General features: G+C 42.2%; 1 protein-coding gene across 1 annotated transcript in view; it reads right to left on the reverse strand.

Moving 5' to 3' along the window:
- Window positions 1-26,763, reverse strand: part of LOC134642660 (cadherin-2-like) — a 96,211-nt gene that overhangs the window by 44,256 nt on the left and 25,192 nt on the right. The window contains exon 3 of the mRNA XM_063494566.1: window positions 3,755-3,975. Coding sequence (XP_063350636.1) covers window positions 3,755-3,975 — 221 coding nt within the window. The remainder of the gene's footprint in view (window positions 1-3,754; window positions 3,976-26,763) is intronic.

Raw genomic sequence — 26,763 nt, forward strand, 5'->3', positions numbered from 1 at the left:
TGAGCGCACGTAAAAAAATTTGAGCGCATGTAAAAAAAATTTGCAGGCGCAAGTGTTGCATTTTGAGGAGAAATTTATTTTGAGCGAAGAAAAGCTAAATCTGAGTGAACAAAATTCATTGCTGCGCGCAAAAAATGTATTTCAGTGTTTGCTATTATCCACACACACACACACACACACAATGGCAGGCCCGCTCGCTCAGTTTGTGCATTTGCACTTGCTCGCAATGTGTTGCTTACACTCTCAACATTTCTGCCCCTGCGCGCTCAACTCTTTCTGTACACCGTTATATTTGTGCCACAAAACCAGCCAATCACAGACTTGGATGCAAAAAACTCTGATTGGCTGTTTTGGTCTCCAATCAGCTCAAAATGACGAAATGCAATATCCCAGAATGCATTTCGTCCAAAACTCAAACGAGGCAGTGGCGGAGGAACACAGAGTGGCGGAGTTTGAAATATTACTCTTTCTGGGTCACAAAATAAACTTTTAAGATATTTTCATGCCAGAATGGTGCTGTGTAAACTTCTAATATCTGCTCGATTAACAAGACATCACATATTTGCATAAGTGCTCTAACGTTTTCAGAGATGCCTGTTACCAACCAGATGACCGCATAGCTGGACTGGCCGTGATTTTTCATTCTTATGTTTGTTTGTTTTTGTAACGGTATAAACAATGAAAGATGGATTAGCCAATTGGTCATGATCAACTCTGGGCTGGACCAATTACAATACATCCGTATTGAGGTGAAAAGGAACGCGATTCGTCCCGGACTTCAGCTAGAATAAAAAAAAGACACAAAGCTGGAGTTATTCTGTCTTTACGCTGTCAGCTGTCTCTTCTCCTCTCATTCTCTCCCCTCCCTCTCCTGTTGCTACTTCAATCATGAAACTGATCAATGATCAGCTGATCGTCTCTCTTGTTTGTTTATCGCCCACTTTGCGGCAGAAAGAGGAAACCAGCGGATGTCGCGCTAAACAACAGCAGCACGTTTAAGCTTGATCAGCTGTTGTTAGAATTTATTTAATATTAATTTCTAGGATCAGCTGATGTTTGCTGGAGCCACAGCTGTAAAAGCTGCTGCTCATGGTATTGGTTTGGAAACATGAAGATGATACAAATCATACATATATACCAACAAGACAGTGTACGTCACTGTCACAACAGCATTTGTTTTAGTTCAAAGGCTTTATGGTTTTTCCTGTAATACCTGGTGGTGTAGTCGGTGATTTTTTGTCAGTTCAGCCTTTTATATTATGTTTAACCCGAGTGACCACCCGGTCAGCTGGTGGGTAACAGGCATCTCTGAAAACGTTAGAGCACTTATGCAAATATGTGATGTCTTGTTAATCGAGCAGATATTTGAAGTTTACACAGCAGCATTCTCACATGAAAATATCTTAAAAGTTTATTTTGTGACCCAGAAAGAGTAATATTTCAAACTCCGCCACTCTGCGTTCCTCCGCCACTGCCTCGTTTGAGTTTTGGACGAAATGCATTCTGGGATATTGCATTTCCTCATTTCGAGCTGATTGGAGACCAAAACAGCCAATCAGATTTTTTTTGCATCCAAGTCTGTGATTGGCTGGTTTTGTGGCACAAATATAACGACGTACAGAAAGAGTTGAGCGCACACGGGCAGAAATGTTGAGAGTGTAAGCAACACATTGCGAGCAAGCGCAAATGCACAAACTGAGCGAGAGGGGCTGCTATTGTGTGTGTGTGTGTGTGGATAATAGCAAACACTGAAATACATTTTTTGCACGCAGCAATGAATTTTGTTCACTCAAATTAAGCTTTTCTTCGCTCAAAATAAATTTCTCCTCAAAATGCAACACTTGCACGTGCAATTTTTTTTTACATGCGCTGAAATTTTTTTTACATGCGCTCAGAATAGTGGCACAAAAATAACGCCATACATTCATGACTAACCTCACCAACCACTCGCCCAGCAACATCACGCTGTCACAGCCTCCTGTGTAACACTGGTGGCAGAGAGGTGCACGGTACCAGGACTGGTGGCGCTGGGCTGTTTCGCACACTGAGCCTCATCTCTGTCATTTGTGTAATTCAGCATATTTATATGATAATTATGTAGCTGCTGTTTTTGGGCTTCATGTGAGTGTGCCACTGTCTGAGCAGATCTGTATAACACTTCACTCTATAATTTGTTTCTCTATATCATTTTCATCGCTGTGATATTTGATGTAGGAGGTTTCTCTGTCTATGATCATTCAGCAGAGGTTTCCAGGTGAAGCAACAGAAGAAGGGATGCTGATGAGTAATCAAACAAGAAGAGATCGTTAGAAACGCCCCCCCCCACACACACACACACACACCAGGATGTGAACTTAGTCTTCAACTCTGTCAGCTGACCTAAATGAATACGGCTGCTTATCCTTCCTGACTCTGTGGACAACACAAAGTACCATTCCCTGTTGTGTCTCTGATTATTCTGACATCTACTTTAACGTTGTGGGGATTAATAAACACAGCGATGTCTAACTTTTCCAAAACAAGCAAAGGTCAAAGGCTCAATACTTCACATAACACGGAGGATTTGCAGCCATGTGGAGCCTGGCGAGCTGTAAATGTGACGCCTGTTCGTCTCACTCCACACTTCCATTGGATAACAACCCCGGTCCCGCCTCTCAGCTGAAGGCCTCGATGCTGACACTGCTGGAAAATGACTGGCTGTTAGCTGCGATGGCTCGTCCTCATGAGTCTTCCTTACGAAGGATTGTTGACAGCTTCTTTCACCCTCTGTGATTCTCCTCCTCGCCGACTGCAGCAAGTGATTCTGATAGCAGCTAAAGCATATGGCAGCCAGCTATTTCTGGGCCCTGTTTATAAGAACAGCCAATCAAAGCTGCTGCCTTGTCTAAATACATGCAGAGGGCCTTATTATCACTGTTGTACATGAAACAAACTAACAGATGGCTGTTTGACTTGCTTTGTCTCTGCAATCAGCACTTGGCCAACCTCAGACGCCTGCTGGGCTGCAAAAGCTGTGATTTTATATCTGTTCATACTGAAGCAGGGGGGAGATTTCTCTCACATGCTGGCTTCCTCAGACGTGCATACAGGTATGTGTTAACACTGTCGAGTTCTGAATGTGTTAATTAAGTCATTATTATTCAAAAAGGGACTGGGATTCTGCTTTTCTGCCTGTGTAGATGAAGAACTTTCAAACTATTCGATAAAAGAATCAAAATTAGAGATTAGATTGTCAGCCTGTTGTGATACACTTAGATCATCGAGCTTTAAACACGTGGACTATATGATGATCGGAGCTGAGACGCATGCATGTCATTGCTTTGCTGTTTGGCTGCCTTGGCTTGGTCATGGTGATGCTGGACCAATCATCTGCTGCACAGTTGGCAGAGCTTCTCCTTTATTGGTATCCTAAACATTTCATTTACCTGGTTTAATTAGACCTAATTCATTTGTGGTCGACACTCTGGCACAGACTGGCTCCAAACATGAGTCAGGCCGCATGTGTTAACACGTCTAACTTCAAATCACTCAGTAACATGTTTACAGCCTGGTATAAAAATAGTTTTGGCCTTTATGGACAGTTCCCTTCTTCATAACTGGTTAACAGCGTTCCTCATTAGTCTGTACAGTCAGATGAGTCGGCCTGTTTTGGTGGATCGGAGCTCTCTTATCAAAATATAAGACAAATATCAGAATATCAAACACATGAAAACTGTAAAGACAAAGTTTTAAAAAGGCCTTTGAATGCTTTTACCTCAGTTTGAGTGCTGTTGCTCGGATGAACACGGAGATGAATTCTGGCCTTCCAGACCTGTTTCGTGTGCAGGTCAAGGGCGTAGACCAGCACAGCCTTCTCCTTTCCCAGCAGGTTTAGGTGGTGCAGGGCGTAGACCCCACCGTCCTCATTCACACTGAAATCATGTTTATCTCCAACCTGGAACCAGACCTTCCCCCCGCCGCAGTCCAGGAAGCTCACTGTTGAAGAGAGAAGACAGACACTGACATCAGCGATATGTGCAGGCCAAGAAAAACATTTGTTTTTATGCAGCAGCTTTTGTCCTACTGGAACAGCTCGTCCTGGTACAGACGTCACAAACAGTTGGACTGGTTTTATCTCCAAAACTTTCTTTAGTTTTGCTGAAATTCAGGCTTTTCACTGTGACGTGACTGTTTTATCTGTATTCAGACGAACAGCATGAATAACTCCCTCACGTGCTGACACAGCGACACACTTTTCTCGTCCAGCACGGGGCTGTCACAATTTCATTGCTAGTTAATAACTGCTGTCTACACTGTGTGTGTGAAACAGATGATATTCTATTAATCAGTTATACTTTTTGCTTTATCTATATGACATTTCTTACAGTGCATTTTGCTGCACATTCACACCAGAGCTGCTTAATTATGACAGCAAATGTAATCAGCGATATTTGACTCGATACTGTGATCTGTGGGAAAGAAGAAGCCTCAGACTGGGGAGGATCTGTGATCATAAAGCTTGTCTGCCGAGGGCCACTGCTGGTCCCTGCAGGCCCCCAGCTTTAGATGTCTGTGGGTACAGAAAGGAGCAACAAGAGGCTTATGCAGCACTGGACCGGCACCCTTTGAAGACCTGAATGGTTTCCACAGGCAGGGCGATGCAGAGTTGCAGCAGGCAACCAACAGACAACATCAGATAGCCTGAAGTGCCCACAATCTCACCTCCAAATAGCTTTTAAAACTTTTGCTCCTTCTTGATAAATCTTGTTGACTCTCCTTCCATCAGCTGGGCTCGAGTTAAACTAAACTGTGACTTGGAGGCTTTTAGAGAAGAGCTAGCCTGCGACACTGTAAACGAGAAGGCTTGATCTATAATGTAAGACAACAGGAGAGCTGAAACTAATGCACAAAGGGAATGTTTTGTCTCAATTATGCTGTCTTCCTAAGTATTAACAACTCAACACTCGATGAAACCTGGACACAACCAATCACAGTGGTTTTTTTCTTCAAAGCCGCTTAAGGAGAATTTAAGAGAAGAAAAAAGTAATAGAGTAAATTGATGTAAAACCTGAGTCGCATTTAGATGAGCATTTGAGGAGAGACTGGTGGACCTGGCCCGAGAGTTTATCCAGCCTGTAAATCCCAAAGCTGAAGACGGGATTTGCAGGAGTAAAGCAGAGATGGGAGCAGCTTTCTGCAGGAAGACCATGCAACGCTCTCCTCTTTGTGTGCTTGCCAGCTTTAGCGCACCTTCGCAGAGGAAATGGCTCCTGCGATGCCCGGGGGAGGTGCACAATGCTGTGACTGCATTTTGCCAGAAATCAGTGCAACTCTGTTGACAGTGTGATGTGAGCAGACACAGCACACTCATGCAGAACAAAGCTGTCAATGGCAAATGTCAGCTCATCACAGCTTGCACATTAACAACAAGTCAGTGCATCCAGAACAGCTTCTTCCACCCCAGCTGGGGGAGAGGGGGGGCTGAAGCTTTGTTTCTGTCCAAATGTTGCTTTTGACAAGCACTAATAAGCCAAACAGGCCAGTGGAAAGAAGGAATTTGGTAACACAGAAATGTGTTGATGTGAAATGTTGTGATGTTTGCTTCACCCAGAACAAAGTTCCTGTGATATCTTCAGTCTGTCCTCAATTAGGCACGCAAGTCAGCGTTACACACTTTTAATGACTCACGTTTCTGCAAATGTGATGAAAAATGGCCCAAGCTGGCCTTTTTAAACTGCTTGTTTAATCCCTTCACAAACACATTTTATTACATTTCCTCAAAAATCATCTGGAAAGAAGAACGTGGAGCTGCATTACTGCCTCGTGGGTTAAACAGTGCATCAACCATGTGCCAGGAATAAAGTGTCACTGTTGGAGGGTAATCACAAACCATCTCTATAAAAATGTATAAAAATCAGAATCGTTTCATTTTCAATTATGTTCAACTGTCAACATGTGAAAGTTGCTAAATTGTTCCAACTGAAATATAAAGTTTTGTAGCAGAGGAAGCTACGACGTGAGAACACAATGAGCCACGTGCTTTTATAGAGCACTGTTATGTCTCCTTAACAGACACCAGACACCAGGATGTGGAGCTCACTCACCAGACAACAGGCAGGTTGTGGCTCTTGTCCAGCCATAATCGGCACTGATTTCATTTCCTTTCTCATAGGTTACAGTGACAATCAGTGCAGCTGACTAACGTCAATGCTCTGGACTGTCTTGGATTATAAATAAGACTCATCAGCGGGTCTGTGGGGCTGAAAACTCTTCAAACCACCGCTCGGCTCTGCCAGTGAACAAACACAGAGATATTCCAGGGACTGATGGGGAAACGGAGACTCGCTGGTAGCCCTGAAGGAAAAGTCAGGGGATCACTAACTTCAGTAGAGTTCATACTTCAGTAAATTACTGATCTGCTTCTGGTGCTGTGTGGTAAATGCATTAAAAATCAACATTTCACTGTTGAGTTTTTTAATTTCCATCAAAGTTTAGGACTTCCTACCCAACAGTCCTCGGTTCTGATGTATGAAGTTAGAACATTAGACAAATCTCTGTGTCGTGTAAGACATGGAACAAAATATTCAGCTTATATTTCACAGACTATTTTTCACATTCACTGTTAATTAATTCACTTCTCAGCTGACAGAAACACGTTTTATTTTTACTGGTGTTAGAGGTAGAACGTGTTTGATGGAAAGCACTGACGACGAGCGAAAAATAGCAACTGATGAGAGCTAAGAGCAGGCGGCTGTGACGACGGCAGGGAAACGGCGATGACCGTGTGAACGAGCGTCTGTCTGCTCGTATGTAATCCTGTCAGTAACTGTTTGCACATCGTAAATCTATGCACGGACCGACAGCATTTACAACATTCATTGTTGTGTCGGATACATTAGAATACAGCTTGAGTGTAATAATATACATTTCTGTTTCTGGAACCCTGTGGCTGTTTGATTTGTTCTCCTAACTATGAACCATTAACAGCACCTCCATCTCTGCTGCGCCTGGCAGAAAAGGAGAGTATTATATAACACAATAAATAAATACAAACTCTCAATGCAGCTTTATTTATGTCCTCAGGGTTTAATGACAACAGTTGTTTCAAGGGACTTCAGAAAGTAACCAAAGTCCTAAAGTACGATTCGCCATGCTCTCTATCACGGTGGGGAGAAAAACAAGAGATTTAAATGAGTCATTTTGACCTTGACCAGTTTTGGTTTGAGGTTAAAGAGAAGACAGGAAAGAGGACAGTAGAGAGACCACGGACAAAACCAAGAAACTCTGGCAGAAAGTTCTCCCTCCATCAGAGGAAAACCTTAGCAGCCTCACGACACTGATCCAGCGTTCACTTTATGCCACAGTTTGAGCTTTTACAGAGTGAAGCTCAACACTTCATCTTAAAGTAAACTTAAACTGTCAGGTCCACAAAAAATTCAGGAAACTGAAAGGCTTGAATAAAACAGAGTCTTCTCTGTGTGTGAGATGGTTATGGGACTGCAAACACATGTCAGTGTTATAAATGCACAGTATGTTCCTGAGAAATATTAAAGGCTTCTCAGCCTCCAGCCTTCTCTGACGCTCAACCAAACAAGCTAAAAACAGCAGAAAGATCTTCTGCATGAGCTCTTCACCATATGCAACAACAGGGTTGCTTTAAAGCATATTTCTTGATGCATTCTCAATCAACCAGGAAAGTAAATCTCCAAAAGTTGATTCTGTTCATCTGGACGTAGCGTTTTGTGGGAGAAACGTTTCGTCACTCATCCAAGTGACTTCTTCAGTCGCTGCAGTAGGAGGCTTCAAAACGCTACGTCCAGATGAACAGAATCAACTTTTGGAGATTTAAAGCATATTATTTTCAAACTTTATGAAACTGCAGTAAATATCTATCAAACTCTTTCATGTCCATCAGAAATAAAGACATCGGACTGAATTTCATAAAAGGGACAATTTGGGCCTGATGCACTCACAGAAGTCTTTGTGACTGAGGAGTCCTGTGGGTGCTATTATTATGTCAACTTATCAGGAGGAAAATCTTAATGCCATGTTTGATCCTTCAAGAACAAAAACGTGACAAATTGCTGCTTAAATCAGCCATAAAACTGATTCACTGGACAAAGACAGGAGAGACGCTAACAAGCTTCTCACAAATACTCTGTGAATATGAAGTGAGTGTTTGACAGAATATTCTGTGATGTGTCCCTCAGCATGTTAGCTATGGATTTCACATTAACTGGCTCATATACCAAAAAGGAAAAAATGCATCAACCGGTGCAACAAAGTGAACTTAACCGAACTGAAACTGAGAGCTAACTGTGCCAACCTTCATCAGCAGTAAGTCCATCCCAGCTCTTGATATTAATTTCATGCTGCTGAGGCAAAAATGTTTCTTTTAACAGTTTCAGAGTTCATGTTTCCCCAAAAGTTGGAGTCTCACCCTGACCCTTAATCAGCAATCATCCCCCAGCATCAGACTGCCACTGCTTCTACACTTCACTGTAGATATACTCTGGCATTATGTTTGCCTCTAGTATGACTGTGAAAACCTCGGAGTCATGTTTGACCAGGATATGTCATTTAAACTGCACATTAAACAGTTCTCCAGGCCTGCCTCGTCTGATCTGCACAAGCTAAAATCATGAATTCCTGCAGACTGATGCTCAAAGTAGTCCATGCATTTGTTATTACTGCACTAATTACAGTTGTTCTTAAAGCTCCTGAAAGGCCTTCAGTTAATCCAGAACGCTGCAGTAGGAGGCTTCATTGCTCACCCACCCAACTGATGAGCGTCTGTCTCACGGTGCAGAGGGTGGAGTTAGCGGTGAGTTACTCTTGGGAAACTTCATTTTTCTTCTTCATTGGTAGATAATGTGTCACACATCTGCAGCAGCTCTGTAAGCCTTTTCACATGGATGCACTTATTTTGCATTAGCCGTACTTTGGTCCTGCGTCGAACTTTCAGCCAAAACCATAGTTTTAAAAACTGTTTATTGAAGTGCTCATTTGATTTAAGACTGCTGGCTGTAATCAGACCTGAATGAGTCAACCTGGCAGTTTATGTACAGCTAGTTATTTTTGGTGGAGAGCAAAAGCTTCTTAGCACAGATACGTTTTTGCTTCATTTTTTATGGTTTTGTTTAAAATTGCATTTTTTTGAAAACCCGACACTCTTTAGTTTGATATACATTCTAAAAATAGAACAAACTGGGAATGTATCGACTCTGTTTTCACAAAAACGTACATTGTTTTGAGATTTAAATGTTAAGGTTAAGGACATTATACAGTATCTTACATTACTTGCTTTAACATGAAAACAAAGCTAAGAGACAATCACAGCTTGTTTTGCTGTTGGCCTCTGAGGTGGTTGAGATTCTGCACCCTGCACTCTGTCTGATGGTCTGTACCTGCTTGGTGTAAATGCTCATACATTATCCATGGTCCAGCTCAAAAACACTCATGCTGCTACATGATTTTAGAGCCGTGTGATTTAACACCCCCATCCTCCTACTACACAGAGGGAACTGGAGCAGAACTAAGCATGGGGCTTTTAGATGTTGCTGGGCAGCAGTGGGTGATTGCCCAGTTCAACCACCTATTTTCAGACAGCTCAGAACATCAACATGGACAGCAGGGAGCAGCAGCCTGAAGCTGCAGGTGTGCAAAAACAGCAGATAATGTGTCACAAAGTTTTTTGGTTTTTTGAACTGAAGTATTTCCACAGCATGCCGTTAACCTGCCTGCTCTGCAGTTTGTGTCGTGTCCTGTTTATATTGGCGGTCACTCTAAGCTCCTCCCACAGATGGCTGAAACTACCACTGTCATTCACAGTACTCACTCCACGTGATTGCCCTGAGTGCCCTGAGATGACTGTTGTTAGGAACCGCTGCTAAGTCAGTACTCGCTGACCTTTGCACATAATTCATTCTGTAATTAACCAGCTGGAGTTCATAATATTGCTGCACAAATCCTCGGCTTTTATTTTGTATTTTCAATGATTATTTGTGCTTGCTAGTTCATCATTTATAAAGTGATTACATTTTAAATTGAATAAAATATGTTGACTTTGATCCTGAAATAAGAGTAGCAGGATTCATTACTATAATTCTCAAGAACCCCTCTCAGTCCTGAATGTGCCACACAGGATCAATGCGTTACTGGCGTTTAATCAATATCTTTGCTGGAAGCAAATGATCCTAACGAAGTAACCCCTGAAAAGTCTGGCATGCACTCTTCTCTGCAATAACAAGAAGGCACAGGGAGAGAAACCAGGACAGAGTACTGTTTGGGAGATTTCCTGCAATCTCTGTTAGGAGTGACAGCAGCCCAGTGTTTTCCTCAGGTTGTTAGTGGGGTCAGAGTAAAACGCTGGAAAATCACATCCTGGGCCACACTGGGACCCCCAAACTCTCCACTGACACAAACACTAATGAAACAGTTTGAGGGCTGGAAGCGCCTCAGGGCATGTGAGGGCCGATTCATTACACGTGTGACTGACTGGAAATCCTCCCACAGCAGCTCAAATCATTTCACTGGCTGTCACACATTGGACAGAGAAGAAGTCTGACCAAGTCTGCCAGCCTAACTAACGTTGTTCAAGTAGAAATATGCAGCTTCAGGTATCGTTAGCTAAAAAATGATGTAATATAAAAATTATAACACTGCTGAGTTTGGTACTATATGGTTACCTAAACATTCAGAGAAAGCATTCGATGGTTGTCTGGGTTTAAATACACAGTCAGATACAAACTGTTCAGTTTTGTTGCTGTCAAAGAAAATCTTTGAAGAACCATCCATTCATCTTTTTCTGCTTATACGGTCTCACAGAGCTTAGCTCTCAGGTGATGCTAGCAACCAACTGGCTTGGTAACTCTGTTAAGTTTGTTTACCAAGAAAACTCAGCTACAAGCTTGAAAAGACACAAGTTCACAAGAGTTACGAGTCCAAATACTAAAAAAGTTAAAAAAAAAGTTAGTTAATAGCTTACTGTTATTCATGAACAGCAGCAGGGCTGATTTTTAGTTCACACAGACTGTTCAAGGCAAACAGTGTGTTAATGTCATGTTTGCAGGATACACAGACTTTGACCTGATGAGACCACTGTGATTGGCGAGTGATTTTAGATGAAAGATTCAGATCCTGTATGGCATGGTAACAGTTAGATCAGAAATAAATACCAAAGCAAACACTTTGGTGCACCAACGTAGCGCCTTCATAAGCATGCACTGAGAGCCACCCTGTAATAATATAGCTGCACTGAGAAGTACAACACTGTTTCTCCCAGAAAAAAAACGAACCCGGACTTTGCTTTGATATGACAAACACGTGCGGGGTTGGGGGCACCAGGACTAGCCAATTACGTTTCAGTGGGAGCAGTGCCACCCCTTTAGCCCCGTCCCTGCTACTAAAAATCAAATCCTGTCCCCTACAGAAACCAGTTAGAGTGAAGCGAAGGTCAGACTGAAGACGCAACAGGGTGTAACAAGCTGTCTGACGCTGCTGCTGCGACTGTTGATTTAAGAAAGCGTTCCAATCATGATCAATGCGAGCTTGGCCGGCTTTGATGAGCCGTAGCCACGATTTCATGTTCCAAACTCAGTATAAAAGTATTAAAGATAAAACAAACAACAAGTCAAACCCAGAAACCTGTGACACGGTGGCCTGACTGAACACACATGGAGATAAAAAGGACACACAAATGAAGGCTCATGTGAACCTGCACATACAGACATTCACACACACACACACGAAAATCAAACAAAAAAACCCAAACAGGATTAAAGCCTCACTAGTGAATCATCCAAAGTAACTTTCTGTTTGCTGAATACTCACAAACACTACTGAACTTTGAGGCTGTGTGTGTGTGTGTGTGTGTGTGTGTGTGTGTGTGTGTGTGTGTGTGTGTGTGTGTGTGTGTGTGTGTGTGTCTCAGTGACAGCTGGGTGTTGCTAGATAAACTCAGTCTAGGAGCGAAGCCAGAGGCCAACTTCTTCTTCTCTCTGTCAGCCCAGCCCATGGAGGCAGAAAATATGGAGGGCATAATATTTCATGAATTTAAATTAAATTAAGAGGCTCTTGCTAGGCCAACAACTTATCAAAAAACATCAGAAAGTGATATGTGGCCTTTTATGCACCAAATTCTGGTTCATCTCCTGTAAAAATGAACAGTTTCTACATCTAAATGAAGTGAATGGTAACAATGTGTCTGCATTAACCTGTTTAAATAACTAAACACATCTTTTTCTGCACAGTTTCCAAACATGGAGGATTTCACCTACAGTGTGTAAATACAAAAACTTTGCAGATCATTGTGTACAGTGGAAACGAAAACGTCACTTCATCAGCTTTACTCTAATAAGCCCATCCAAGTGTCAGTATTATGTCGTTAAACACACGACGTTATGATAAAATTACGATTTTAGTCATTTGGTTTTTAGTCGCGTTTGTTGTTCGGGGCTTTCTGGAAACACAGCTGTGCTCTCTAAGGCTGCGCTCCTTGGATCAAGTTTCGTATAATTATAGGCGGGGCTGCTTGGAGGAGCACGTCGTTGTTGGCTAGGTTGCTAGCTGGCTGCTGCTACAGTTCCCTCGGATACTCTGATGTATAAATCTGGAATGAACATTCACTACCTTCTGAAATCTTAAGAAAAGAAATTAGCATCTCAGTTAATTCTTGTAATAATTGTTGATGAAGTAATTAATTTTATGTTATGTCTAATCCTTTCTTTTATTTTAATTTACACAAGCTAGTTTTCCTTTCTGCTTTGGTAAGCTCTTTGATCATGACTTTTATTGTCTTTTTCCAGTTTTTGTATTTTTGCTTAATCCTGCTGTATCCATTTAATCTCACATCAAGTATATCTCTAATATCTGATTTTCTTCATTTTGTATGTTTTCAGAAAAAAAAAAATCAAAAATACCAAAAAAAATTCCCTCTGGTTCTCACGTCTTCTAACTAACTGCTCAGAAGGACATGGCTTCCTTTTCCAAACCACTTTCCTTGACCTCGACAAAAAACATCATCCTCATAAGAACTTTGAAAAAGAGAAAAGTGGTGTGCTGAGAATCCGAATGACCTCACACTGCTTACACTACCCTCCATAACAATGTGACGCTAGATGTCACCCAATATGAAACTGCAATGTGCAGAAAATGGACTGCAAAATGCAATGTAATGTTCTTACTCTGTTATTTCATGCAGGTTGTTTAAATGAGAACATCCTGTGAAAAGTAACACTTCATTGCAAAGACTGGAGTTTGAAAGAAGGACATATAGGACCAGATTTACTAATGATCTGCAGCAGCGCATTTTCTTTTTTCTATTTTCATGAATTGTTGGATGTAGGGCTGCCACGATTAGTCGACTAGTCGCGATTACGTCGACTATCAAAATCGCCGACAACTAATTTAATAGTCGGCGCGTCATTTGAAGCTTTGTAAGATCCTGAAAGACGGAGGAATAAGTAGCATTAGTATAACGGACTGAAACAGTAGATGGAAGCATTGAATCTACAAGGATGCCAGCTGCCGTTAAACGCCAAAGAAGAAGAACAAGTATCGTATCGTGTCCAAATTCATAGGCTGCATCCTGCTGAGGCTGCATTTGTAGGCCGATTACGTCACAGCGATGCAACGAAGGCTGTCCACATTCGTAGACTCCTCAAAATGCGGCCGACAAATGCATCCTCCTTTTCCCCAGATTTGAAGGATGGGTCGGGTGTGTCCTTTGTGGCCCAACCTATCCCAGAATTGAGAGCACGGCCCAGCCAATTACAGTTTCCAACAATGGCGGCAGCTACTTAGTTTTAATATTACTCTTATTACGCTTTCTGGGTCACAAAATAAACTTTTAAGATATTTTCAGGCCAGAATGTAGCTGTGTAAACTTCTGCTCGGTTTATCAAGACATCACATATTTGCAAAAGTGCTCCGACGATTTCGGAGGCGTCATTCTCTCATCATTCTCTCCTTTCATAAAAGATGGTCCAGTGTGCTCTAAGTTATAGGAGGTAAAAAAAAGGAAGCACTGTCACTCGTTTCCAAAGCATTTGGAGAATTCAAACAGCTCTTATTAAGGCTGCCATGGAGCTACTTCTGGGTCACTTCTCCCGGCTAGGAGCCTTCATAAGCAAAATAGCTTATTTGAATGTACGCAGTGCTTTCCTTTTTCCTCTAGGGGTGGGACTGAGTGACACAGCCCCGCCCCCTCCCAGACAGAAGCTGCAAGGAGAAGCGTGCAAAATCAATCAGCTCCAGCTCTGAAAGGCCAATATGTTGCTAATAAACACACAGAGTGAGTGAATGCTGAGCCGCTAGTCAGACAAAAGCAGTCATCACTCTGTGGTCCCATACCTGCATTACACACTCTGTCAGGGTATTACCATGTGAAGAGAGCACCGGGCTGATGGATGAATCACCAGGCAATAAGAGCTGCAGCCTCTGAGAGGCCACGGCTCAACCACTATCATCACCTGCTGTTCACAGGACCTTCCATTTACTGACCCACCATGTCTTCCTGCTAAACAGCTGGCTGACTTGATGCACTCGGATATGTGTTGAAGGGAAAAATCTCTCCTTAAACACACTTCACACATGGCTGCAGTCCAGCAAACAGGCAGCTTTACAAAGAAGCCAGCCTGTTTTCTGTCGCTGCTCTTCATACATTTTTAATCAGTTTGGATGCTGTAAAGCAACTGCAGTATGCTTAATGTAATGAAAGGGTTTTGTTCTGGCATCCTTAAATGAAAGGATTTATATTTCTAGCTTTCAGTCATGTTTCTTCTGTTCTCTCATTTAAACAGTGGGCGATGTATGCCGGCTTTGTGTATTCTTTTCATGTTAAAATTCAGAAACTGTGTCTAAATGCTTCTCACATCATAGGCCCCTGAGATAGCTATACCATACTGAAGCTAATTCCTGTATCTGTCTGTACTGTATGTTTGGTTAACAATCCCATCTTTTACACCAGCGTGCTGTCTTTTCTTGATTCTGTTACTACTGGTGTTCTGGATCTGAACACCTTTCCTTGGGGGTCAAGCCAATTTTTTTAAATCCAGTGTTTTGGTGGGGGGTTGGAATTTGTGACGGCTTGGTCTTAAACTGCATCATCGAGGCTTTGTTAGCATACAAACAGAACTGGCCTTTGGGATGGAGACACCAAGGGGCACCAAAACCCCACATTTTTAGGAATTAGGTTCATTTTTGTACTACTCTGCATGTCAACGTTCATATTCGGGGGGTAATGCGGGAAGTGTGTGCTGAAATCTTGCCCTGAATATCTGCTGGCTCCAACAGAAGACCAGATAAATTGGCCACTGCTCCCAGAGGCTAAGTTAGCCAATGGGTTACGAAATTGTAGAGCCAGGTGCTATTTTTTTCAGCGTGGGATTACTGAAGCTGCCATGTGCAGTTTGTTCCCTGCACTGTGCTTCCTTGGGAACTTGGAGGCGAAAACAATAATATACATAATACCGTATTTTTCAGACCATAAGGAGCATTAAGCGAAACAAAACAGTCAGATAAGTCAAACTTTCCTCAGCTCCTTCTTCTTGCTTCCTCCTCTTCCGTACCATTGATTCATTAATGTTGAATTCTCTGCAGCTGCTCTGTTCTCATGTTGTTGCAGTATATTAATGACTAACCTGGTATTGTGGATGGATTATCTCAGTTGTTCTCCTGACTGAAGTTTGGTCCGTTTACAGCATCCTGCCATGCGATTGCATTTGTCCCTAACCATCAGGAACCCTCACGTTAACTTTTATCCAGTGGGAAAAAGTTAGCGTTCATCCTCCAGCTTCACTGTGTTTATGTTATGCTAACATGGCTGTGTAGCTAACGATCACGTAGCACATCATTATATACCAGCTAGCCCAACTTCAGTAACCCTACAAACGTCACTGCTGTTTAGTTTTCTGTCTTCATTTATGTTGGAAGTGATAGCAGAGCAGTACGTTTGAATTTATTCACAAATCTCTCAGTCAGAACATGCTATATCATGTTTAGGTGGAAGCTAGCGAGCTAACTTCCTGCTAACTTCTAACTCTGTTAAATTTAATAAATTCTGTTTTCATGGATGCCTGGATGTTAAACTTAATTGTTACACCTGGTAAAGCAGCAACGCTGATCATTTTATTAAAGATAAAAGAATTTAGACAGTTTTTAACTCTCAGTGATGCCGCAGTGTTCGTTTGACTTTGAGACCTGAAGCGGACGGAGTTTAGGACCCAGACTACTCCGCGAGGGTCCTGACTACGGTAGCTGTAATGCTCCGACAATCCATCAGGCGGTGCGGCTTCGTAGCTTACAAAAGTCGTACTAAAACATTTTTTGACAGATTTTTGAGCGCCGTGTACCACATAAAATTGGTTCGAGGTCAGTAAGCACAACCAGAATTCATACATAAGACGCACTGTCGATTTTTGAGAAAATTAAAGGATTTTAAGTGCGCCTTATAGTGCGGAAAATACGATATGTTCTTAATATATAAGGCTGGGAGGTGAGGAGGGCTCATCCAAACAGCACACTCTTCTGCCAGAAATTTCTGTTCAATTAGAACCAATTTGAGTTGATTGTAATTTTTATACAGTTGTTGTAATTTGTGTTTTAACAATTTTTTGATTTATGTTTTGTTTCCTTTACAATATAATTTAATATATAATATTGTAAACGAAACAAAACATCATTGTCTCTTTCAAAACATTGTTCTCTTTTTTATTCGGGCTACTTAAATTTATTTTGGGCTACCAAAAACTGAAGAGTGCCTGCCCGAAGTGCTACCAGGGATTTTGAAATTTTGCGAGCCCTGTTAGTGAATTCTGCAGTGGTGCATTAGCATAAATTAACACTAACACTCAATCGCTGACTTGTTCACAGATATAAATCAGCTTTATGAATGTGATATAAATCTGCTTTACGGTGGCTTTTCCATCATTCACACAAACAGGCACACACTGAGTGAAATGAGGAGAGCTTGCTGCAGAGTGAAGTGGTTTAAGGAAAGCCTCATCTTAACCAGAGCTCCCATCTGTTATTCCTACAGTGTTGGACAGACAATCGATATCTGTAGCGCAGATCTGCGACAACTGCTGATTGTCTTGGTGGACTCTCACAGCTAAATGAGATTTACTTCATTATGCTGCTTTATTTAATTGTAACAGCGCCAGGATGGAACCACAAAATAGCCTCGGGAGAAATCAGGCTGGTCACTGGACCTGCGGTCACAGAGTGTGTTTTCCAATTCGTTTGTAATAGAGCGATTCCAGGAACTGTCCATTTATAACAGCACAACAGGCAAACCAATTACTCTGAAGCTGAATCATATTAATCATCTGCTGTCATTGTGCTTTACAGGTGTTTTCACTGCCTTCAACAGTGAGTCAGGAACATTTGCTTCAGCAAAGACTCGTCTTTCTTTTTATTGTGATTCAGTTTAAACAGAGGTGGCTCAGCTCTGCTGTATGTCGACTGACACAAAACAAAACCAGCAATCACATGAACTTTCCATGTTATGTTTGTTAAGGCTGTGATCAGTGCCTGCATTGATCAGCTACACATGCACACAAATTAGAAATGCAAACAGACAGATTAGCCGAGTGGCTTAAAGCAGAACACGCAGCCATGTTCAGGCTGATCCACCCACTCAGCCTCTCGTTTCTAATAAACCGGAGCACGGACGAGTGGCTGCAGCGTCGGGACAAACACTGGAGAGTCACTGGAGATAGTGGGGACATGCACACTCATCCTCAAGCATATTTACCTTAGTGGACTATAATGACTGCCATCCTTTTCCTATAAAATGACACAGTTTTCATACATATACATATACACAGACATCCAATAGAAACTGCCTAAATACAGCCTAAAAATGGTTACATTTACTCATATTGGTAATCTTTTTGTTTTAATGAGACAATAGGTGATTTAGACTCGTGTTTATTAGTGCTAAATGCCAAAGCTTAATATTTCATGGTTTAAAGATTTTAAAACTTGTTGTTTATCAGATTTTTTATGATCCGTTTCTTTTGAACATAATAGTTCAGATCATACTTCCTGGCTTTATTCAGGTACACTGCTTTTCCTTCTCACCACAAACAGGTAACGGCAGATGGCTGCCACTCCCTGAGCCTGGTCCAGGATTCATATTTAAAAGTGAGTTCGTCGTCACGTGGTTACTCACAGGTAATGTCTGGACTCTCTCTCCAATATTGTTGGTTATTTACATGGAAATATAAAATGTCCCCTGATGAGTGCTTTTAATATGGATCACAATGTTAGCGTCACACAATTAAATGATAGTGAAAATGTGCTCTCCACCAACAGTACCCACAGCAAATCAAGAGCTCCCTAAATCAGCACCTGACCACATGCCTGCGTTTGCCAATTACAGCTGTTCCCTGCACTGCACAGCATGAAGTTCCCTACATGTAGTTTAGTCGCAACGTGTTCAAAGAAAGACAGACAAAATTAAAATATCTGGCACAGCAGAAAGGGAAGAGATTATCCCTTGAAGTAGACCATCACTCGTTGTTTGGAAATACTTCAAATTTACCACAAATGATGTTAAACAAGAAGAAATCACATGTGGCTGAGAACACAACCCAAGTTACAGGATAATTAATGCATTAAGGCCAAGAAAAACAATGCAGTTGTTATTAACATGAATCATCCAACATTAACTCCGTCATCCATCAGACTTGGCCTTAAACAAATAAAGCTATTGCTTACATAGCTTAAGAAGCTCTTGGCTTGCTTTCACAGTATGTTTTGGGTCCTTATTAAACTGAACTGTGAGTCAACCCCAAAAACTAGTAAATTCACATATCGTCACATTGCCTCCACCATGTTTGCCACATGATGTCCATCATCCGGACCATGAGCCCTGCCTTTCCTTTCACGTTCTTTTATTTCAGATTGACAGAGCTTCTTCGTTTTCCCATCCATTCTCTTCCACTTATCCTTCTGAGGGTTGCTGGAGCCTATCCCAGCTACCACAGGGCGAGGGGTGGGCACACCCTGCCAGGTTGCCAATTAACCTAATCCCACGAATCGCATGTCTTTGGCCTGTGGGAGGAGTGTCCGGAGACAACCAGCGTAAACACAGGGAGAACATGCAAACTCTACAGCTAGATGGTGGCATTGAACTCAGGACCCTCTTACTGTGAGGCAACAATGCTAACCACTGCACCACCCTGCAGTGGTTAGCTAGATTACTTCTAGCAAAATCCACCTGCCTTTCTATTCTGAATAGAATCAGGAAACCAGCAGTGGCTTGTATGTCATACTAATACATTTGTTAACTGTGGTGAACGTCCTTGAGAAAGTTGATGACATGGTGAGATGCTGTGAAGATGGTTTTCTCAGCAAAGACATGTATGAATGTTATAGTTTTGAATGTTATAGTTTTCTTGGTAAAGAAAACCTTTAATGTGATCGTATTATTCAAACCCTTTGTAAAAACCCTAAAGCAGCACTCACTGTTCAGTGGCTTCATTTCAAACCTGCAGTGTCCCCATTGCTAGGATGTCAATTACCGCTGTTTTGTCACACATAATATTAAGTTCTCCTTTTCCTGCAGTGCCTGACACACAAAACAGGCAACAGTGTGACTGGTTTGCTACTCCTGACTTGCCTTATAGGGATGCTTGGAGTCATATTTAAACAGTGGGCAAGCTTGTGACTTCACCACCACCCTGCAATCACTTAATATAGACCTTTTTGTTTCTAACAAAGAACAATTAACTCTTGACTCCAACTTTGCTGTGGCCAGTGCACACGGCACTGATACAAGCACACTGTGCATAACAGCAGTGTTTCATATCCTGCAATGAGAATGGGTTTGGTGCTGTATAGACATACATTTGAAAATAAACCAAACTCATTTTTTCATATTTTGCTTCCCAGACTCATTTGTGGAAGTGGTCATAATCAATAGATTTCCGGGTGTTTTCTTTGGAAATTGGCTGCTTTCCCTCATTTTCAGTCCAGTTCTTGTACCTGACTGTTTTCAGAGGAATGTTTATTTTGTTAAGCCCTGAGACTGACACATGAATCACTCCAATAAAAAACAACACCCCCACAAACTTAACAGATGAACGAGTATTGTGGCAACACCTGAGCCATCAAACCAAAGACCAATTTTAAACAGTATCTTTTGAAACTTGTGTTATCTTCTGCCAAAGATAACACAGCTTGAAAGGAATAAATCAGTATTTTTGCACCAAAAAGGTAAAACCCAACAAACTATGTACAGCAGATGAACAGTATATGAAAGCTATGTCTATAAGAAAGACTGGCAGCGCCTTTGTTTTTCAGCACAGCATTGATCAAGAAACTGCCAATGTGGATAGAAACAAAAACCCCAGTAATCCCAGTATAACAGTATCAGTTATGGGCCTGCCTCCTCACAGCCGGGGCCGTTACTGCATTATTAACATTACTGAAGCCGTGTGGGATCAGCTCGACACAGAACATAACAAAAGGCACCAAACATCCAAAGAAAAGCTTTGAATGTCCTTCAAGAAGCAAACGGACGTATAGATGAAACTGCTGAAAGCTTTCCTATGAGAGTTCAGGCTGTGTGCAGAATGAAGGCGACTTTACCAAACGCTGATTTCAAGCTCGTTCGAACTGTGCAAACGCTGCCGTTGTGCATTTCCATGTATGACTGCTTATGTTTGGATTTTCCTCACAAGATATAAACATTGTTTTCCTCTCATTTCTCTTTTTTCATTTTTGTTATTCATAGTCTCTCTGTGCCCCCCACCCCCACCACACACACACACACACACACACACACAGCTGATTGCAGTAGATAGCTGCCCCTCACTGAGCCTGGTTTTCCTGCAGGGCCTTTCTGTCCTCTCTCTAATATTGTAGGTCTTTACCTTACGATACAAACTGCCTTCAGATCCCTGCTGTTGTATAAATCTAAGAAAAAGTGAACTATTGGTATCATTTTGTAACTCGTAGTTAAATGTTTCACACACACCATGCCTATATGTTCATAACCTACAGCAGTCTTTCTTATTCATCTAACACATTCAGATGCAATTACAATGATCAATTAATTCTTTTCTCTTTGATCAGTAATCGGCAATAATTTGGCAAAAAAAATGTAAAAGAAATTCCAGGAATCTTAATTCCCCTGGTCAACGATTTTCAGCAAAATTTAACGCTTAACACCAACACATCCGGTGAAACTAGTCTGGCAAGAGAACACAGAAAATAACAAAAGTTTCACAGACTTTTGGCCATGGACTGTTGGATCATGGCAGCACTACAGCAGAGTGCATTTCTTTGAAGAGAAGTCTGGCTTTGTGAAACTGCCACATACTGTTCACCAGCAACTTTTCTTCCATTTCCACACAGCCCTGCATCAAGAGCAGTGCCAGTTAAAATTCTTCACACAAGGCCATCTATTCCCCGTCAGAGAGAGAAAAAGGGTTGGACACAGGAGACGGAGAGAGAAACGAAAGAAGGAAAGAAAGAAGAGAGAGACGCACACAGACAGCCACGGGGGAATCTGGACTCTCAAAGCCAATGAGACAGTGAAGATCTCTACTTTTAGATCTGTGCCTGAGCAAACATGAGACTACTACCAATTATCACCTCCTGCACCTGCCAACACACACACACACACACACACACACACACACACACGTGCGTTGCATGCCTTGTTCCTCCCCAGTCTAACAGTGGGACTCTCCTTTCAGCAGGGATGCTGGGTGTTAATGAACCCATCTCCTCGTGTTAATGAAGCCATTCACAGGTCCTCTCCTGCTCCCTCCCCCTGCTCCCTCCCCCTCCATAACCTCCCGACTTTCTACATGCTCTTTAGACTTAAAAGAGTTTCATGTGAAATAAAGCTTTAATCTAGCTCAGGAGCAGACATTTAGAGTCATTGTGAGGGCAAACATCTTCTCCCCTCCGTTTTCCTCTGGGCTGCACACACCAAAGGGAACGCAGAGGAAAACGCTTCAGGGAAATCTGTGAGGCAGAAACCTGAGAGGGTTCAGGCAGTATGCTATCAGGTTATATGATGTAAACGGGATGATAGCTGTGTGTTCTTGCTCTGAATATGATCCTGGGGGAGTAAATGACATAAGTCTAGTTTCTGGAGAAAATCGATTGCAGTGCTGGGAGGGACGGAGAAGCCGAATTCATCACAGAGATAAACGGTGTGACAGTACCTGAGGGCCTGTGTGATGGCTTTTTAAATACAGTCGAGCAGTGGACTTCCTGTTCAGGCTGCTGTCCTAGCACCTCTACACACCGATGGTTGGTAGGGACCCAGAGCTGTAATTAAAGTCTTCATGCGTGTAACCTTTTCAGCACTTCAGATGAACAAGAACAGAACATTGTGCATTTTTTCTTGATATTTCTACGTTTTCTTTTTTAACTAGATGAATATTTGCAGACTTACTGGTTTTCTGTTTCTACTATCTGGTCTCACACATCTCTGCGGTCTCACAGAACCCAAATCAATCAGCTCAGTAATTACTGATGAAAATCAGCTGACTGCTGGTTATTGCAGCCTGGCTGCTGCACAAAGCACGCACCGCCTCACTGTTCAGTCGCCGCCTCACTGTTCAGTCGCCGCCTCACTGTTCAGTCAGCCATCTTCAATAGCATTTTTTCCTTTTGTACACCGTGCAGTTCGTGACATCTATTGTACTTAAAAAGATGCACAACATAAATGTGTGTTACAGCAGCAGGGTTGATCGATCTGAGGGACTAAGATTCATCATTGGCTTGAACTTCTGATACTGAGTGGATGTATTGAGCTAAGCTATGATTTGCTCTTTGTTCCAAAATTTGAAATCACCTCACTAATGACTGGTGTATCTTCAGTTGCTAGGTCATCACATCACATTGCCCTCCAACCTCACTCTACACTGTAACTAGCTACAGCTGTTATGTTTTTGTAAGAATGAGCTAAACAGACACATTTTGCATAGTTTAAATCCTCGGATCAGTAATGTCAAACTCCAATTTATAACATGAACCTGAATACTTTTGTTAAATGAGATGTTAATCACAGATCCAGCATACAAGCAGTGGGAAGGTGCTTCCTGTAAAGAGTGACTGAAGCTTCATTTAGAGATAAGCAGAGCTGCAGCTTCTTTGCAACGAAAGGAAGTTGAGGTGATTCAGGCATCTGACCAGGGTGACTCTTTGACAATATCCACGGGGACAGAGTGAAGTTTGGGTATCTCTATTTGGATCGACGCCTCAAAATCTTTTTAACACTGCTCTGACGTGTTATTACCTTTTACCACTGTGTGTTTTATCAGCACTGGCCTGGATAACAAATAATATCTGGTTCTGGTGTGGTTAGTGTAAGGGACCTGGCTAAGATTCAGGTAATAGGCTGATACAGAGGAAAACTGCATAAAGCTGCAGCTCCTCCACCTCTGCACTTTCTGCCTCGGTGCATTAGGGCCACACCAGTGACTTTCTGTGTATTTCTGCTTTCTTGGTGCTGAGCAGGTACTGTGCAGTGCTTTATCACTGACAACTCAAAACAGGAATAAGCTCACTTAAGCTGAGGGAAGCAGCAGAGCAGGTGATCATTTCCTGGTGGCTTGCTGCTGCAATCATCAGCTTTCCCATTAGATGTCTTTTGATGCACGCTTAATATAAAAATCTGAATTAATGAAGCAAAAAAACAATTTAAGCATAAAGTATTAGCAGTTTTGTTTGCTTTAAGACAGTGGGTAAACTTAAAATTGGCTTTGATTCACATGTCTTGCATTAAAAAGAATTACACTTCAGCTCTGGTTGTCCTCATCTGTGCAGGAACATTAAAAGCCTGCTCGCTGCTTTTTTTCAGGTGGTGGAACAAATATTACACTCTGCTTCATTTTGTTCTCCGTCAGACTCACTGAGGCCAAACTGGACTAACTGGACTAAACACAGTGTCATCACATTTTGGCCCAGACGTCTCTAATCCAGGCTCCAGCTGCTTGTTTTGCTCTTTAATTTCCACACATTTACGTCCCTGCTGCTCTTACACTTATAACGTCTTACACACTGCGTGTGTTTAGGCTTTACTTATTTATATATTTATTTATTTTTTTAAACATATCTTACATTTCTATTCTGTTTGGAGTCATAATCCATAATCCATAATAATCCGTGCTTTGGCTTTCAGACCTCTGCTAAATCAAATCAGTCATTGTTGTGTTTTTTTACTGTTGCTCCATTGTGAGTGCAGAGAAAGAAAAACTAAGTTGAGACCTAAAGAAAATAATTACTGCACAATCTGATCGGCTTTAGTCCCTGCAGCTGAAGTCGGAGTGAATATTTGCTAAAAACAGATTTGCCCCAAAACAGAGATCTACTGTGAGCTGGAGCTCAGCAAGATGGAGCTGATGGTCAACATCTATGTAAACTGTTGTGGATGTGGACTGGTGAGACTACATATGGATGGGATGGAGATGGCCTGAGCGACGGCCTGAATGTAGTCACAGTGGACAGGATGTCTGGGACGTTCCTCCTTAAACCTGCCGTGAACGGCGACCGCAGCGACGCCCGTCCTCTCAATCCTTCGGACCAGACTGACGGTTTCCTCCAGTGAGGGCAGGATTCAGATTTTACACGTCACCGGGATGGAAACTCCTGTCACGAGCGTCCTCAGGATCGCTTCGATCTTATCAGGATCCGACAGGAGAGCAGCTCCCATCCCGCCCTTAGTGGAATACTCCTTTGGACAGCCCATGTTCACGTCGACAGCAGCCACATCCTTCTCCACGAGTCGGGCCACAGCCAACGCTCTGTCCGGGTCAGCGGTTCCCATCTGGAAGACGACCTTGCCCTTCTCCCTCTCACAGGTCCTGAACATCACTTGGTCATCCGGAGCGACGAAATCCACCGTCTCCAGCACGTCGTTTACCACTCTCTGACACTGGGCCATTTTGATGTCACAGCACAGAAACAGCTTTAGTGAAGGTTACAAATGATCTTCTTATGGCCTCTGACAGTGGACTCATCTCTGTGCTTGTCCTGCTAGACCTTAGTGCAGCGTTCGATACTGTTGACCATAATATCCTATTAGAGCGATTGGAACATGCTGTAGGTATTACAGGTACTGCGCTGCAGTGGTTTGTATCATATCTATCTAATAGACTCCAATTTGTTCAAGTAAATGGAGAGTCCTCTTCACACACTAAGGTCTATTATGGTGTTCCTCAGGGTTCAGTGCTAGGACCAATTCTATTTACATTATACATGCTTCCCCTAGGCAGCATCATTAGAAGACATAGCATACATTTTCACTGCTATGCAGATGATACGCAGCTCTATCTATCCATGAAGCCAGATAACACACACCAATTAGTTAAACTGCAGGAATGTCTTAAAGACATAAAGACCTGGATGGCCGCTAACTTTCTGCTTCTTAATTCAGATAAAACTGAGGTTATTGTACTCGGCCCTGAAAATCTTAGAAATATGGTATCTAACCAGATTCTTACTCTGGATGGCATTACCTTGGCCTCCAGTAATGCTGTGAGGAACCTTGGAGTCATTTTTGACCAGGACATGTCCTTCAACGCACATATTAAACAAATATGTAAGACTGCTTTCTTCCATTTGCGCAACATCTCTAAGATTAGAAATATCCTGTCTCAGAGTGATGCTGAAAAACTAGTTCATGCCTTCATTACTTCCAGGCTGGACGACTGTAATTCATTATTATCAGGATGTCCTAAAAACTCGCTGAAAAGTCTTCAGCTAATCCAAAATGCTGCAGCAAGAGTCCTGACAGGGACTAGGAAGAGAGAGCAGATTTCTCCTGTTTTGGCTTCCCTTCATTGGCTTCCTGTTAAATCCAGAATTGAATTCAAAATCCTGCTCCTCACTTACAAGGTCTTAAATAATCAGGCCCCATCTTATCTTAATGACCTTGTAGTACCATATCACCCTATTAGAGCACTTCGCTCTCGCTCTGCAGGCCTACTTGTTGTCCCTAGGGTATTTAAAAGTAGAATGGGAGGCAGAGCCTTCAGTTTTCAGGCCCCTCTTCTGTGGAACCAGCTTCCAGTTTGGATTCGGGAGACAGACACTATCTCTACTTTCAAGATTAGGCTTCAAACTTTCCTTTTTGCTAAAGCATATAGTTAGAGCTGGACCAGGTGACCCTGAATCCTCCCTTAGTTATGCTGCAATAGACGTAGGCTGCCGGGGATTCCCATGATGCATCGAGTTTTTCCTTTCCAGTCACCTTTCTCACTCACTATGTGTTAATAGACCTCTCTGCATCGAATCATATCTGTTATTAATCTCTGTCTCTCTTCCACAGCATGTCTTTATCCTGTTTTCCTTCTTTCACCCCAACCGGTCGCAGCAGATGGCCCCGCCCCTCCCTGAGCCTGGTTCTGCCGGAGGTTTCTTCCTGTTAAAAGGGAGTTTTTCCTTCCCACTGTCGCCAAAGTGCTTGCTCATAGGGGGTCATATGATATGATTGTTGGGTTTTTCTCTGTATTTAATATTGTGCTATCTACTGTACAATATAAAGCGCCTTGAGGCGACTTTTGTTGTGATTTGGCGCTATATAAATAAAATTGAATTGAATTGAATTGAATATATATATATATATATATATGTATATATATATATATATATATATATATATATATATATATATATATAAATGGTGGCGGCTAACCAACCGGACATAGTGGTGGTAGACAAACAGAAGAAGACGGCTGTAGTGATCGATGTAGCGGTTCCGAATGACAGCAACATCAGGAAGAAGGAACACGAGAAGCTGGAGAAATACCAAGG

The sequence above is a fragment of the Pelmatolapia mariae genome, linkage group LG15 (assembly GCF_036321145.2).
Source record: "Pelmatolapia mariae isolate MD_Pm_ZW linkage group LG15, Pm_UMD_F_2, whole genome shotgun sequence".
Taxonomy (NCBI): Eukaryota; Metazoa; Chordata; class Actinopteri; order Cichliformes; family Cichlidae; genus Pelmatolapia; species Pelmatolapia mariae.